At 43.8% G+C, this 17,850-nt stretch overlaps 1 protein-coding gene across 1 annotated transcript in view; it reads left to right on the top strand.

The window, feature by feature from the left end:
- The window catches only part of LOC145403759 (uncharacterized), a 74,581-nt gene extending 62,428 nt beyond the window's left edge, over positions 1–12,153 (top strand). The window contains exons 2-7 of the mRNA XM_080275437.1: positions 5,787–5,974; positions 6,373–6,539; positions 8,139–8,321; positions 8,612–9,968; positions 10,539–10,683; positions 11,442–12,153. Coding sequence (XP_080131563.1) covers positions 5,787–5,974; positions 6,373–6,539; positions 8,139–8,321; positions 8,612–9,968; positions 10,539–10,683; positions 11,442–11,895 — 2,494 coding nt within the window. The 3' untranslated portion in view covers positions 11,896–12,153. The remainder of the gene's footprint in view (positions 1–5,786; positions 5,975–6,372; positions 6,540–8,138; positions 8,322–8,611; positions 9,969–10,538; positions 10,684–11,441) is intronic.
- Positions 12,154–17,850: the final 5,697 nt, after the last annotated feature.

Genomic DNA, 17,850 nt, shown 5'->3' with positions numbered 1-17,850 from the left:
TCTCAAAAATACAGCCAAAAACTCTTGCATAAAACACACACACACACACACACACACACACACACACACTCCTCAATCCACAACTTCCTTCATTCACCAACACCTCGCAACCTCTCCCTCCCCCCTTACCCCCTCCCCCCCCACACTGACTCACTAAATAACTTAATATAAACTGTTCTTCCTGTCCAGGGTGAGAGAGAGAGAGAGAGTGAGAGAGATGCTGAAGGTATTACATCACACAGTACCGTTACATGTACTCCTTAATTACATGAGCACACCTGATAATTACATAACACACCTGGGCGATCGTCACTTAAGATACCTAAACATAACCTGAGATTCACAAAAGACACTTACGATAAATTCCCTCTTACGATAAATTCCCTCCTACGATAAATTCCCTCTTACGATAATTTCCGTCCTACGAAAAAATTCTCTCTTACGGGCCCTTGAACTTGCGGGAACGTGCCTATAGATACAGTTATCGGGAGTAAATTGACACAAAATGGGCTCAGACGAATTTATCAGATTATTTTAACTTCCATATTTAGAACTGCGCTAATTTTGGCTCCATAACCTTCCCAGTTCAGTAACGTCAACTTTATTCTTGCTAAATAGACTACTAGCGACCTCAGTTGACCTGGCTTCGTAAAAATTTGACCTGATGTGGCTGGACTGGGGGTTAGACTGACCTATTTGAATCTATACAGACGCACAGTACATGGATCTGATTATTTGTGTGTGAGTGTTAATGGAGGTCAGTGGATCAGAAGAGACCTCAGCCTACCCGTATTGACTAAACCTGAAAGCAAGAGTGAAAACAAGAGAAAAACTGGCTATTTCCAAGGTTCTTTTTCTTCTTTTTCTCCTCCTCCTCCTCCTCCTCTTCCTTCTTCTTCTTCTTCTTTCTTCTGTCATTCTTCTCCTCTCTCTTCATCTTCATCTTCATCTCCTTTTCGTAATTTCTCCTCCTTCTCCTCCTGCGTCTCCTCCTCCTTATTTACTGCTTCTAGGCGTTCTAAGGGCCTCTTCACACACAGGCAGGATTCCGTGTAGGTCAGAATTTAAACCCAAAGAGCACCCCGTTGTCTTGAACTGGTCCCATTTCCTGCTTTCAATTTTCATCTCGACTTTCACGATCGGGCAGTACGCGTCAGAACATGTACGATTCAAATATCAACTTAAACAGACCAAAAATAAATAAATAAATAAAAATAATAAATAAAATAGAGAATAAATGAAAATAATAAAGTGCGTTTTCTGCCTTGATCTTGTAAAGGTAGAGGGTCAAGCCTAATTACACTTTTGCACCTGTTGATTATCTACGCGGAGGTCAAAACATGATAACACTCGCCCATAAACAGATAACACCTCCACACACACACACACACACACACACACACACACACACACACACACACACACACACACCCACACACACAGCAACTTCCTCTTTATAACCACCCGCATTATTCAACCTTATCCTGCCCTCCCCCTTCCTCTCTCTCTCTCTCTCTCTCTCTCTCTCTCTCTCTCTCCACTTCCACTCACCTACACCACCGTATTACCGCAGCCCAGTACGTAAAACTCTCTCCACATCCACCTATACATCACCATTCCATTTTCTCTCCCTCTACTCCCATCTACACCACCCTTCTCATACCCCCTACCCACCCCTATCTTCGTTCCACCCCCTGACCTCCTCATCCCGCAGTGCACCTGTTATCGGCGTTACGGTACAGGTGATAATAGCGTCCAGGGGGGTCATCTCACTCTGACCCGCCCTTATATTTATCTCCAGGGGTCGCTTGGACGGCTTGGTACTGATGTAAGGTGCGACTGCCCCTCGATTGAGCCCTATATTCACTGGTGCGGTGTTTTTCTTTACTCACACGTATATCTGTTAGCCTCCCCCAACAGTCACACTTATTTCCTTTGATGCTCGCGACCTTCTCAGCCAGGTACCTATAACATAAGAAATTCCATGCGTTTGTCTTGAAAACTGTTGAATTATATTAGGAGCTGGAGGATGAGAGCCGCATCCATTCCCCGAACCTCCAAGAGTAGTTCATGTGGTGCCTAAAACTTAACTGATCCTGTAACCATACCCATACAGAGTTCAGTTCCTTTATGTTGAAAACTGTGGATATCAAATTTTCTTGTCAGGTCAGAATGTCTATCCTCCCTCCCGAAGCCTTAAGCGTAGTTTCTGAGGTACTGACTAACTACTTTCGCCTCTAGCAGCAGCCATGCAAAATGTCGCTTTTATTTTCAAAGCTGTGGATACCTTTTGGGAGATGGGCCGCGTTCGAGAGTAGCTTCCTTCCCCCCTAAATCCCACCCCGTTAGCTGCCTATATGGTATTCGTGACCTTCCTCTGGCCCATATCTATACCCATACACTGTAGCTGAAAAATCTAGCCCTGCGTAGCCGACACACAAAGAGAGAGAGACCGATTGTGAAGTATTACATACAGTAGATTCTTCTTTTTCCCCTACCTCTTTTCTACATCTTTACAAACCCACGAACAATACAATTACATCTTAATACTATATCTTTCGGAACATAGACCTCTCTTATTGCTGAGGATGTTAACATATCCTTCCGTTACCTTGTAAGGTGAAATATATACAGCATTACACCACGACTGGCAAACCACAAATCCTTGGTAAAATTCTGTAGATTTTTTTATATTTAACTTACGTCTACTGGTTTAATATCACTTTTATGATCAAGATAAGTTTAAAATTCTCTTCAAGCTAAGGCCTGATGATTTTGATCTATTGAGATTGAAGCCTGTGGCTCTCAATGTTAAAATAGCTCGTTAGTTATTTACATTCACAAAAAATACATGAAAAATATTTTGCATCCCTTAATCAGCTGTTCAAATACTGGATGCGATATCACAAACAAAAATGTGACTACCCCATGTTTCTGAATGACGCGCATATATCAGGGAGGAGTGAACCCCATGACCACCCCTGTCCCCCCCACCACAACCCCCTCCCCCACCCCCACCCATATTTTGACAGGCACCCCCGGGCAGCCTCAGATTATGTACAGTACGTCAGCGGTGGTGATAAGGTAGGAGGGGGTCAATGTCCAGCCAGTCCTGTGACGCACCACAAGGGGCCATTGTGGTAAGCTGCGGAAGTAGGCACCGCAGAAATACACGCATATACTCGGAACTTTATACCACAATTAGCAGTACACATAAACAGTATATACAACGCATATAATAATAATAGTTTTGTGCTATCTCCCTTGCTTAACAGTGTCACATGAAGAAGATTCGTGTAAATCGGGTGAACGATATAATTACAGGCCTACATATCCTAAACCCTTCAGCACACTGGGTGTGCACGACCATCAACACGTTCTCGGATAGTGATAAAAACACTCAGCTAACGCATAACAATTTCAGGTACTCCACTTTGGTTAGAAAAATCAAAGGCTACCCCTTAAATACAATCACTTTATTATTATTATTATTATTATTATTATTATTACTGGAGCGCAGGAACCCGGGGCTAGGCAAGTTGGTTCCGACATTTAAGATGAGAGTGACCAGCCTCACTTTTCCTGAGTGCACCACGCGAGCAACAAACCCCAACCATCCCTTGGATTTAGATGATGGATGGATGGATGGATGGATGGATGGATGGATGGATGATTATTATTATTATTATTATTATTATTATTATTATTATTTCTTTCATATTACAATACAACATTTTATTCAACATAACGAAAGGTCTCTCGCTTTGAAGGGGTTCGTGAAGGCTGTATCTCAGGTCACCAGTTCGAAAATCTGTCCTAGAGCAATATAAAGTCCCCTGGTGACAGCAAGAATGGAACAACATAAACGTGATCGAAATGAAGGGGTTATTTTGCCCCCCATCCCTGTACTATACTCTGTCCACTTTAAATTGCCATCTCACTGTTTTAAATGCTGGGCTTCTACATGGGACAAAAACTAGAATTATGATGCTAGTCACGATGAAGTTCCATGGAAAGGACGTAGAGCCATGTGCTGTCTTTTTCTGCCGCTGGGCTACGTGAAATAAGATGCCAAAAGACGAAAATCTGGGCCAAATTAAAGTGAATGAAATATAACATCATGAACGCACATCACCGGATCCCTTTGCCACATGAAGTTGCTCGAAAGATTAAGGAAGTGAATCAGAATATTTCAGGCCTATTTAAACAAGCCTGGAGTACAGCTGATGTTTACAGCGTCACTCGGATATGTTTACAGCGTCACTCGAATATGTTTACAGCGTCTCTCGGATATGTTTACAGCGTCACTATAGGAAATCGTTAGGGTCCCGGTACAGACAAGGAGACGGGACCGGCAGTGTGGCCCGTGTTAGGAAGGCAGAGGGGGGGAAGAGCCAAAGTGCTGTATTGTTGGCACCGTCGTTGGCTTTATAACACCTCTTCCTTAACGACTCCTTTGCCTTTTATACCTAAATACTGTCATGTAAGTATTTATATATATTCTAGATCGACACACATTCCATACATAATAAGCTAAACTGTTTTTACTTTAACGTGACCCCAAAATGACAGCTCTCCACTTTGTATGCTGAGTTGTAGCAAGAGATTAACACTAAAAAAATATTATGCAGGTCACGAAGAAGTGCTCTCGAAAGGATACAGAGTGTTGGCATTATCTTTTTCTGCCACCGAGCTACGTCACATAAGCTACAAAAGGAAGAAAATCTGGGGCAAGTTAGGGTGAAAGGACTATAGGATATTTTAAAATCCTGTCACAGAAATTACACGGTAAGGAAGAGAAAACCCGGGCCAAAGTGTGCGGACGTCACCCCCCAGCCACATTAAAAAAAAAAAAAAAAAAATCACACCGACCTTTTGATAACAGATGAAAACCAGTAACAAATATTATTACAGTGCTATCGATTACCCACAGATATTGCAGATACGGACTCTTTATCTGGCCCTGCTCATGCACAATAAACTGATAAAGCTTAGAAGATTTAAAAAAAAAAAGTACACTACCAAAATGGAAGCCGTATGAGGTTATCAGTTTTAAATGAAGAGAGTGGAGATAACGAAGGCTCTACTTTCCACATCAATCTGATAGGGTGACTGAAACTGAGGTGAGACAGTTGTAGGAAATAGGGGAGGGCATACGACACTCACTCCCACATAAATAACTACCTATAATTCGCCTTCTGTTTCACTAGTTCTTATCTCCGTCACTTCCCTTCCTATTGTCCATTGTTCCGTTGCGTCTGTTTCACACTTAGGGCATATCCGTCACTTTTTTCCCTAATGCATCGTGTCAAGGAACATTATCTAAAGGCAGAGAAACATACCAAGCCTCTCTCAGCTTAGGTATATTAATCAGTACAGTATTGGCATTATATAGCAGGCATTATAGGCTAGATATAGAATGATAAATGTACGATAGGGTAGTGGTGAAAACAGTTGCCTCTCTTAGAAAATGGGTCTTGTTATAGTTTACTGACCAAGGGAAGTGAAAAATACGAGATGAAAGAGGCGAATATTTGTCACAGGTGTGCAGTACAGTATGGTAGTCAGACTTTAAAATATATAACTAACCTTCACTCTTCCCCCCGGCAGGAGTTACTGAAGGACGTGGCCACGGGTGCAGGAGGATGGCCAAGGTGGTGGAGGAGGGCTTACACTTTCACGCCCTCAGTTCTATGCATGTCATAAAATTTATATAAACTCCGTCTTGAACAGGATAAAAATTGCTGAATAAAAAGTATACTAAAACTAACCTTCACCCCCCACAGAAGGTACCGGCGGGCGTTGTCACGGGTACACGAAGGCGGCGGTGGTTGGTGGTGGTGGGTGCGGGGCTGGATGGTGGACTTGGGGAGGGTGGTGGAGGCAAGACTGTCCCTCATCAAGACTGCCACTACCCTGGCATCACTCGCCGCCTTCCTATGCGTGCTCCCTCTCCTGGTGTTGATGTACGCATGTAAGTAGAGTTACCTGGGTGGTGGAACAGTGATATAAATTACTGTAATGAAGCTACGGGTAATATCTACAGGTCCTTTGAATATTGAACCCGTTTCCTCTCGCTGTGCTAGCAGCTAGAGGCTAACACCAATTGGGTCCAGGATAACACAACTGCAACAGCCCTAGGGAAGATTTCCTAAGTGTTTTTGGACATTTTTATTCACACGATACAGAATAGGAAGAAAAGACTACACAACTAAAAAAATAACGAGACAGACTAAACAGAGATCTCAACACAGGAAAACAAAGAAAAATTATTATAAAAATCCCCGCCAATTTAAAGTGGACGAACGAGTAGATATTACCTTCAAAATAGTGATCATCTTGTAATGTGTTGAATGTGGTGTTACTGAACAGGGATGAAATGTTGGCGGGCAGTGGTGAGGCTGTGGGTGGTGCGTGTTATGGATGGGGCAGAGGGCCTGGTGCGGGGCGGCCAGGACCACTCTGCAGCACACATACATACCCTCCTACTGTGCCTCGCAGGAACACCCACGCTGGACCACATCAGGGAGAGGATTCAGGTGAGGATACGAACAACACGATACAGTACTTTGGTTTTGTACCTACCTCTCTCATACCTTCATTGTCCAAACTTATACTGTTCATAAATATACAGTACTTCCTGCCTTTAAATGAAATGTACCACAGAGCCTTTACATCAATACTAGTTAATAGGTACGGCATTGTCCCGTGTCCATACAGTCGCTACCGCTAACACTTAAAAATTTACTACCGTATATTCCCTGCACTTCGTCAAAAATTAAAGCAAAAACATAATGATTCACAAAGCAAGACAGACAGACATATACTGATTACACTTACCATTATCTAATCCTCTGCCAGATCAGCTTATTCATTCTATGCTTCAGAGACGGTTAGGCAGCAGGTGTGTTGATATGATTCTGCTGACAGTATCATTACAGCAAGCACTTGTTTCTGCTGATTCACACTTCTGGTAAGAAGCTGCTGACACACCTTCTTACTGATCGATTTTCTTCTTGAATCTCTGCCTCAGCGCTCACTCCTCTTGACTCCTACTGATTATTTCTGGTGCAGTACTCTACTTCGTAAAGGAAAGATGAAGGCATGGAGGAGCAATACGAGTTATAAGGCTATAGATGCAGCAGCTAACTAACCAAATCTTTACCTATTAACTAAACTTTTTTTTTTTTTAATGCAAGGAAAAAGGAACCAAAGGCCTGGGGCCTGTAAATTGCTCCAAGAAAAAACAAAAACAAGAAGAAGGAACCGAAGGCCAGGGGCCTGCAAATTGCTCCCTCCAAGAAAAAACAAAAACGAGATATGAGAGAGCCAAATTCAAGATCCATTCACGCACAAAGAGAATCTAGCGGTTATATGCTCAACACCTGCACTATGATGACGTTACAGTTTATTTCATTTACGCCTCCTTCAGCAGATTCTGTTTAACTTAGAAACACTTGTCGCACTGAAGGGATTTTCTGTCGTAGTATGTTGTGCCTTATTGGCAATTTCATCCTAGTAAGCCAGGATAGGGCATAACACTTTACCAGCAACCACATACGGAACCAATCTAAAGAAATTTTGCTTCTCAGGACTAGACGGACTTCACCATTTATAAGTACATTCTATAACTAAAAAGTTCAGTAACAATGAATACAAAATAATATGCAGTAATCTTAACTGATAACCTTGGTAGCCTAATGGAAGAGGAGCATAATTACGTCTATAAAAATAAGTTATCAACCACTCTTCACTTTTATTTCTGTCCCTTCTTACTTTTGTACTGTACAGTCAGCATTGTGTTCTGCCTTCCATATTTCTCCTTCCTCTCCACACGACAAAAAGTATCCTTCCTTCACATACTATTTTGTCGTGTCCTTCATACTGCCTGCACATCAGAATAGTTCATGCGACATCTACTGCCACAGTCCGGTAGAGAGGTGTCGGGGAACTTCTGCATATGGCTGTACAAACTGAGATATAAGTATTTTCTCACCGGAAAAACTGAACTACCTGAAACACGGACATGTAGAGACAGGATTTTCACTGTATTCGCCACTTGTAAATATTCTCCACACAAAACTGGGAAGACAATTGTTTCTCTGACTGTATTTCAACAACTCCCTCCTACCCAACAGGAGGAGGTGGTGGAGCGTGTGGATGAGGACGGTAAGCTGCTCCACCCTAACCTGCAGCGTCGTGTGGATAGGGTGTGCGGGTACCTGGTGTGGAGACGACACCCAGAGTTTGACATCAGGAACAACGTCGTTCAGGCTTCCCCACACCACAATGGCCGCCCCATCACTCACAGAAATATACAGGTGCGTGGCTGCGGGTCATTGCTGCTATTCACACACTTACAATCCATTCTGTATTCAAACTATTTACGAGAAGGAATCATGAAAATTAATTCTGTGAAACGGCCACAAACGCTCTGTAAACCACGTTGGAGTGCCAGCATATACAGATAGGTGCTCGTAAAACTTACAGTCAATGATACAAGTAATTTCTTAATATATGTACTTATGTAAGGCGATACTTGCCATGGAGACTGAGATGACAGCAGGATAGGCGACAGGGTGTATTTAATTATCGAGTGTCTGTGTTGCAGGAATATGTGAGTGAGGTGGTGAGTCAGCCGCTGCCGCCACAGCTTCCACCGTGGCAGGTGACAGTTATACCTGTGTTTGAAGGCGGCAGTTGTGATGGCGGCGCCTGCACCTGGGTTGTGGCACGAGCCCACCACACTCTGGCGGCGGACTTCACCCTGCCCAATCTACTGGCCACCGCCCACCCTGACCCCTGGCGCCACCCTGCCGCCCGTGGCCTCACGTTACTCGCCGCCCCTACTGCTAGCAGACGCCTTGTCCACGCTGCCACTGCTCGTATCAGACAAGCAGCACTGTGGACAAGCACGACAGCCATGGCGTGGATCAACAAGCTATGGAAACAGCTGGTGGCACCAGCGCAATCACTGGTGGAGGAAGCCACTCAGGCTGCCCGTAAGGTGACGCCAGAGGATCTGTCAGTGCCCACAACCATTGCCACAGTGGTGGTCATGCTTCTGGCAATAATGTGGGTGAAACTGTGTGTGGCCGCTGCCTCTGTCTCAGCTGCCATAAGACCTAGATGCTGGGTGTCATCTCTGTGGCACTGGCTGCTGTGGAGTGTGGCAGCATCAGTGCGGGTGTGGTGGCGGTGTGTGGTGTGGTGGGTAATGTGGCCGTGGTGGGTGTGGGTGTGGGGTAAAGCGGCATGGATGTGGGCGAGGGCGGCATGGGTGAGCCCTGAAGTGACCATGGTGTTGGAGGTGGGTGTGGAAGTGTACTGGATGGTGCGTGCCCTGGTGTCGCTGCCACGGCTGGTGTTGGCAGAAGCCATCAGTGCCTGGGGTGTGAGGCCACTGACTGGGTGGGTGCGGCAGCGTGGGTCAGTGCGTGGGCAGCGTGGTGGCGTGGCGGTGGCGTGGAGTGACCCGGTACCTCTGAGCACGGTGCGGGGTGTCCGTGGCGCCACGGGTGCCACACTCAGTGAGGTGCTGCTGACGGCCTCGGCAGGTGCAGTACGGGACTACCTGCGAGTGACGGGTTTGACGGTACCGGACCAGGTGCGGTGTAGCCTCTCTGTGTACAGCCACCACCATGCTCGTACCCGCCCTACCACAACGCCTGGCTTCGTCACACTGCCACTACCCACAGGAGCTGCCAACGCAACCTTAGCACTGCAGCAGCTGCGGGGCGCCATGGATGACATCCGTCGCTACCCTGAGCGGTACCTGGCATCCATGTGGCTAATGCGAAACTTGGAGCATTTCCTGCCGGAGGCGCTACTGGGGCCGGTGCATCGTGCCCTAGCCGCCACTTGCCCCGTCCTGCTGTCCAACCTGGCCGGCCCGCCCCGCCCTGAGGTGCTCTGGGGGCACAACTTGCTAGATATCTTCTGCTGGCGTCCACCACATGACGGAGCAGGTCAGTCGCAAACAATCTTCAGCTGTTTGCTTTGTTGGACCACTGACAATAATTTATAATGTTGTCACATCATCATTTTCAAAACCAATACACCCTCGCCACACCTTCCTCTTGCTTCATTTTTTCCTCACGGCATCCAGTTTCCCACACATCACTTGCACATCTTCCTACAACTCCTCCTCACCTACCATCATTCAGGATATGTGTAAGATTCTGTATACGAGGATCCAGTATAGCAAATTATATTGTGCTCTTAATACTGAAAGCTTCCTGTTGTCTTTGTGTCGCTAGTAGTGTTAAGTTCTAAAATTTTCCCTTTTTTTTATGTTGTTTTCTCCCAAAACCGCTATTGAATCTAACTCCTTGCCAAAGAATCTTCATTATATCAACTTAATCACTGACTGACACTGCAATCATGAGGGGTGAACTCAACAAAATAATATAACGAAATTTTTCTCCTCACCATGTCTCCTTTCATGACACCACCCGCACTGGTGACGATGTGCATGTGTGATGATGATGATGATGATTTTAATGGTGATGGTGGTGCTAATGCTGTTACCTCGTCAGTGGTGTCGGTATGCGTGACGTCCTATCGAGGCGAGGCGGTGCTGGGGGTGGCGGGGGATGCCAGGGTGGTGCCAGGGGCCGCCACGCTACCTCAGGCCTTCGTCACGCACCTCAACGAACTCGCAGTGCAAACAGGAGTCAGGCTGTAAGTATAAAGGAGAGAATCAGTCACGCTAATAACATGTCACAAAGGTCATGTAAACTCCATGGACAATGTGTCATCATTTTCTTGCTTGACTGTACATGCACGTACTGAATATGTGCACAAAATATGATACATGTGCATATTCTAACACGAGCGAAGTTGTATACGTACAGAACATGATATGTAAGTCAAGCTGTGAGTGTCGGCAATGGATAACAGAAGATGCTGCACAAAGAATAATACATGGGAAGCTGCGGTGAGATAATGATGATGATGATGATAAACGGGTGAGGGGAGAGCAGAGACTGGGGTAAGTGAAAGAAAGAAGGGAAATCTACGGCGAGGAAAATGAACAGTGCAATACTTACAGTAGTAAAAACCTGGACTGTTTATTTTGCGACTGTCCAGACACTCTAGGGCAAGAATGAGATAAGGATTTGATATTTTTTACATTAACTATGCTAATGAATCCACACACAGGTGAAGTTAAGTGGGAGAATTTAAATTTATCCTCTCAGATTTTGTGTGTCACGAAAAACAGTATGGTAGGCTATTAAAGTTTCTACAGTATATCGCCGGGAGAATCCCCCCCCCCTCTTTTTTTTTTTTCTAATGCGGAGAGTGTGGATGTATTGTAGCGATCGGCTTGCACACGCCATACATGGAAGGGCAGCACTACCATACACGTTCAGTACTGTATCTAAAACACCTAATAATTATTTCGTTCCACCACTAATCCACGCCACTTTTCCATCCAGGGAGCGTCAGAGTCCACGCAACTGCTGGTTCCGCAACAGTTCCCCCAGCTCCTCGCCCTCACCCACGCCCCCGCCCACGCCCACAGTCACACCTAAGCACACCTTCACCTTCAAGCCGGCCATACCGACCACGCCCGCTTCTCCCTTCAAGTCAACTCTGTCTACCTTCAAGTCAATACCCTCCCTCAGTTCTGCCTTCAAGTCTCCATTAACGCCCACGTCAATTTTCAAGTCAACGCCCACACCAAACTCCGCCTTCAAGCCTGTATTCACGCCCATTCCTAGTCACATACCTGAGCTCAACCTATCACCCTCATCCACACCCACTCCCACTCCCACGCCCACACCCACGCCCACCTTCAACTTCACGCCCACACATGAGCGTATCTACCCCAAAAATAGGAATATAGTGAGCATGGTGACTCCAAGGCGTAGACAGTCTGCGGTGTTCTAAGGGGACTGGTGGTGCTCAGTGCTCTGTGATATAGTAGTTGGGGATGTGATGGTGTTCTCTGTGCTCTCAAATTTAACGTGATCTGTTCTCTCTCAATTGACCTGAAGACAATCAAGAGTGATCAGAAAACACTACTGAAACCGTCATAAAAATATATCTTGTGTGTGCCCTGGGAGTACCTGGCTCCTCTATCACATTACCTCACCAAATTAGTATATTTTTAGTATACTGTGCTTACGTAAATTTTTGTACATAGTCTATCAGATATATTTTGTACATACACATACAGATTATAGTCAATGCGTCTATGGATCGTGCGTATTAAGAACAGAAGTCTATTTATATCTGCCATCCTCACAGATCACTTTCATTCTGCTGTTCCTTTCACTCTGCCCCCTCACTCTGCTTTAACCTCCTACACTAGCTACCACTTCCCTTCCCCATTCATTCTGTCCTCCCTCATGAACTCTGCCACTTCCCTCCCCATTCCCTCTTCTCACTCATTCTTTCTCCTTCCCTAACTCTATCTCTCCCCTCCCCATTCACTCTGACCTCCTCCTCCACCATTCATTCTGCTTCTCCCTCCACATTCTGCCTCCTCCACACTCTCCCTTACTAGCTCTTACTTTTCCCCTCCTCCATTCATTCTCCCCTCTCCCTTCCCTAATCTCTCTGCTCCCCCGACTCACTCTGCCTCTCCCTCCCTATTCCTGTTACTCTTACACTCTAATATAATCGCTTTCATTCCATACTGTACAGCCAAATTTCTATACAAATTAAGAATGATGCTCAGGTATCTTCAATAACCCTTTTTTTTTTTTTTTTCTACCAGACTAACATAGAAATATCAGTCGCTAATGTTCACGTATTTTCATTAACCATATTCTTCCTTCTTCCACATTAAGTTAAAAATACCAGAAGCATCAACGATAATTATATATATTCATCAGTCATGCTCTTCCACCCATGAGTTATCTGTAAAGTACAACAATCAGCGATAATAATCAAGTGTTTTTTTTTTTTTATTCTGTCATGCTATTTCCAAACGACACTTCAAATACCACAGGCAGCAACAGTGTTTACGTATCTTATCAACTAGGTTATTTTTCTTACGCTAAAAATAATACAAGCAGTAAAAAGACAGTTGGCTTCTGCATTATTCACGTCAGCAATATGACAACAGAATTTCACACACTTGCCATTTATAGTCGACAAATAATAACTATAACTCGTTACGCAATAAGAGGTTAGTATTTTAAACAGACAGTATGACTTTAGAATTTCACAGACTGATAATTGATAGAAACAGGATAGTAGAAGTTCATGCATATCAACTATAAGACAAAATTCTATGCTGCACACAAACTGGTTATTCGTATTAGCTATTAAGACAGAGGAATTTCATATCATCTTGAAGACAGTAGAATATCTACCACTTCAGCAATAAAGCAGCGTAACTCCATACACACTAACCATTCATAAAACACCTGACTACGAGAAGGAAAGGTGTTCATTGTTAAGCGGTCTGTGTTCCCCCCACTGCCCTAGCTCACCGGTGCGTCCCTAGAATGGCAACGGCTTTGAAAGTGATATTTTAAATGCAAACGCTTTTCTAGTCTCGGTGGTTCGCCATTCTACAGTACACGATGATCCACAAAAGCAACGTACGATCAAATTTTATCTCGTAACTAAGATATGTTTCTGCAGGATGGACGAGAAGAGGAGAGCAGTTCATACGAGAGGAAAGTATCGTATGTTATTTTTGTGACACCATCTCCTGTTGTTTTATGATAAGGATCTTGCCTAGTCATAGGTGTATTGATAAGATTATGTAAGAAATTTATAAAACTGCATAAAATTTAGGGATGTGATATATTGTAGCCTATAATTAGCATGAATCACTACAAACACGAAGTTATAACAGCGTGTATCTCATTCTAACCATCTGGGTAAGAAAGAAGAAGCCTACTAATATTCTGGTTGATTCTAACTTATTTTATGTTAATGTTCATTCTCCACGGTAATTTATGTAAGTGTTTATTCTTTACGGTATTTTCATGTTAGTGTTCACTCTCCACGGTATATTCAGCCTATGGTGGGTAGTATACTAACTCATGAAACTATATTTTGTGATAAAGTTGAGAGGTTTATGAATTTTCCAAACACTCTACCTGATAGGAGATGTGTTGGGTTCCTTGACTCGTAACCAGATCTTTGTTAGTTGTCAGCCCGCACCAGACAGCATCCTTAACGATCACCCTACTCCATCTCAGTACCAACACAGAATACAACTCATCAATAAGTCCTCCCTGCCCTCACTTTATTAACGCCCCCTCACCACAGCACTTACTCGGCTCATACACGTCGGTACCAAAACAATCTACAAGTCGCCAACAGTCCACTCTATCCTCACACTACTCCAATCCCATCATTACAGCACATTTACTCACATCTTGCAGTTTCGTATGCCATCACAACAGACAGCTCACAGACAACCCGGTGTGCCACCAGTGTATTGTCGTTTCCTTACCACGACCTACTTCACGCACTTTCACTACTAGCGAAAAATACAACTCACAAACTATTCAATTCATCCTCAATGTCACCCCCCCCCCCACCGTAATGCCTCTTCCTCTTCCGCAACACCTCCCTCATGTACCTCGCTCAGATAACTTAGACAAACCTTGAATATAAACAAAAGATCTCTGAGAGCGCCCGGCTGAAGTGGCATATTTTCTTTTGCTCACTGGATTCACGCCCGGTTTAGCCAGGGGTCACAACACAACAGTGTTTTCACGTTAACAAGATTAAGTTTCGTATTATCAAAACTGAAATCGCGAAGGGGAAGAGAAACCTCACAAATTTTTACTGACATTTGTGAAAACCATGAGGGCAAAATCTTGTGTTTTCCTACGTCACTGCTGGATGCGCCCTGTAACGTGGCATGCAGGCTAGGTACACATGACGGTCACAGTACACAAATATTTCATCGATGGCTGTGAAAAATTTGGATTTATATTCACCTTCTCTCTCTTAATAATATGGCATTTTAGGTTTCGATTACACTTTACCCAAAAATAAATTAGTGAACTATCATTAAGTTCTCTGTGTTCTTCATGTGTTCTTTATAACGTACTGGACAATTTCGCAGTACCCTAAGTAATAAATATAAAAAAAAGTTTCTAACCTTGAGATATTACTCTAGTTAATATCAGTTAAAGGTTTGTTAATACCAGTGATATACAGTATATACGCGAGTCAGCCCCTCCACCTGAAATATGAAAGACATTACCTTAGGCATATTTGTAGGAGTAAGTTTATACATTCTACTTAACCGCCTATAACCAAAAAGAACCTAGATAATATACTGACTATTTTTATGTACGAGGCGATTACATTTTAAGCTATAGTTAAGATGTCATTATATATTTAGTGAGAAGCGTCCCTATTTATTACAAGCTTGTTATATTTCCGTGTGCCTTACTGAAACATATCACTGGTGGTATATATGTTTTAGAGCTACATTTCAAAGCTCTTTGGGTCGTACATATGAACGTAACAAGCTTAGAAAAAGTTTATAATTAATCAATAAAACATTCCTAAGCACAGATGGTTTTACTTGCCTAACTCTAAGCGTGTTTTTATCGAACGCGCCTACACTGGAATTCTCAGTAAGCACATTTGAAGTTAAATATTCACCGTTTAAACTTACCATTAAAATAAAACGCATGAATCTGTCCTTACAAGAGAATTGAAAACTACTCGTAATATATGATCGTTCTCCTCATGTAAGCTTACCAGTTCTTCGGGTTTTGTCATTTCATCCTTCGTACCCCTTTCTACCATCCTCTGAAACTTCCCTCAGGCGTTTCAGTCCTGCAAAAACATGCTTCTCACTGTTTTCCTGTATGACTTAGAGCTAGAGAGTTTGATGAGAGAGACAACCTCCTATACTGTACTGTGGTTTTCTTAGGATTATGTAATTAGGGGAAAGTTATTCTGTTAAAATTAAGATCAGATCATCTCGCTCGTATCGTAAGATTTGTAAAGTTTCCTCTCTCTCTCTCTCTCTCTCTTTCTCTCTCTCGTCGCTAATAAGGTCCAACATACCAGGTTACAACATAAACATCTTCCTTCCTTTACGGGTCTGCTCGCTTCCTCCCTCACTCTGCTTCCTCTCTCTTCCACTTTCTCTAATGTAAGCACTTTTTTCTCTCTCTTTACGAGCTCCCTTTCTATCCCTCACTTTTTTTGGCTTGTTTATTTTCACACTTTCACTCTGTTCAACGTAGACTTCATTCCTTCATCTCTTTTTATCTATTTTTAACTAGTTTTTGTATTTTTTTATTATGACTCTCTCTCTCTCTCTCTCTCTCTCTCCTCGTCTTCAGTGTTCCTCTTTTCCCTTTCCCTCTCCGTTTCATCCTCCTTCCCTCCCTCTTTTTTCTTTTCCCTCTCTCCCTCTGTTACTATATTCTCTCTCTCTCCCTTTATCTCCATCTCTCCTCCTCTCCCATTACCTCCCTCTCCTTCCCTCTCTCCCTCCCTTTATCTCCATCTCTCCTCCCCTCCCATTACCTCCCTCTCCTTCCCTCTCTCCCTCCCTTTATCTCCATCTCTCCTTCCCTCCCTTTATCTCCATCTTCCCCCTCCCTCCCTCCCTTTATCTCCATCTCCCTCCCTCCCTCCGCTTATCTCCATCTCCCTCCCTCCGTCCCTTTATCTTCCTCTCCCTCCCTCCCTCCCTCCCTTTATCTCCATCTCTCATTCCCTCCCTTTATCTCTATCTCTCCCTCCCTCCCTCCCTCCCTTTATCTCTATCTCTCCCTCCCTCCCTCCCTTTATCTCCACCTCCCTCCCTCCCTCCCTTTATCTCCATCTCTCCTTCCCTCTCTTCCTCTTATCACATGAGTGTCTGTTACCCCCTCCCCTTCCTCCTCGCTTTCTCTCTCTCACTTTCCCTCTACTTCCTTCGCCATGCCACATCCTCTCTCTCTCTCTCTCTCTCTCTCTCTCTCTCTCTCTGTTTTCCATTTTCTTCTCCACCTTTTTTTCATGCATTTTTCTTCCATTTCCCACTACTCTTTCATCATCACCATCATCATCATCATCATTTATATTCGTATCTTCCCTCATCCTTTTATACTGTCTTTACCATTCTCACCTCTCTTTCCGTCATCATCATCATCATCATCATCGTAATCCTCCTCCTCCTCCTCCTCCTCCTCAACAACATCATCATCATCATCATCATCATACCTGCTTTCTCCAATGATTCTACTCTACACTGCGATATATTTTGGAAGGGACAGGTTAATATACAACCTTCATCAACCCCTTCACTACGATGAGGCGCCACAGGTGAGTAAAAGTCTAATGCTAACCAAATCAGAACAAGTCCTCAGGCTGCAGGAGTTAATATTCTCCTTCTTCATTTTCCTACTTTCAAGGGGGGGGGGGAGTCAGGGAGTCAGAATTTCATAAGAGGGGTCACTGAACTGTAAACACACATCAGGTCAAACAGGCAAAAAAAAAAGTAACAATAATAATAATAATAATAATAATAATAATAACAACAATAACAACAACAATAATAATAAAATTAATAATAATAATAAAATGTACGAAAACGACCGTGTTATTTACAAGTTACCATCGTCACACACACACACACACACACACACACACACACACACACACACACACACACACACACACACACACACTAAGGCTTTCACTGTAGGGACGATTCCTGTACTTTTTTTTTTCCTTCAATTTTCTTCAGCTTTGGAGAGACTTGTCGAACTGAAGGGGTCTTACAAACGCTACCTATCTATCTATCTGATCTATCTAATTTATCTATTTAATTTATCTTTTTCTATTTACAGCCAGACGCCTTAGCCCAGTAGTGCCCGGGGCTCCTGTGAGAGGGGTTTCGCTGGCAGGGCACTCAGC

The sequence above is a fragment of the Coenobita brevimanus genome, chromosome 61, assembly GCF_032717465.1.
Source record: "Coenobita brevimanus isolate Jiangsu-jjx chromosome 61, ASM3271746v2, whole genome shotgun sequence".
NCBI classification, from domain to species: domain Eukaryota; kingdom Metazoa; phylum Arthropoda; class Malacostraca; order Decapoda; family Coenobitidae; genus Coenobita; species Coenobita brevimanus.
This window is presented reverse-complemented; position numbering and strand designations above follow the sequence as displayed.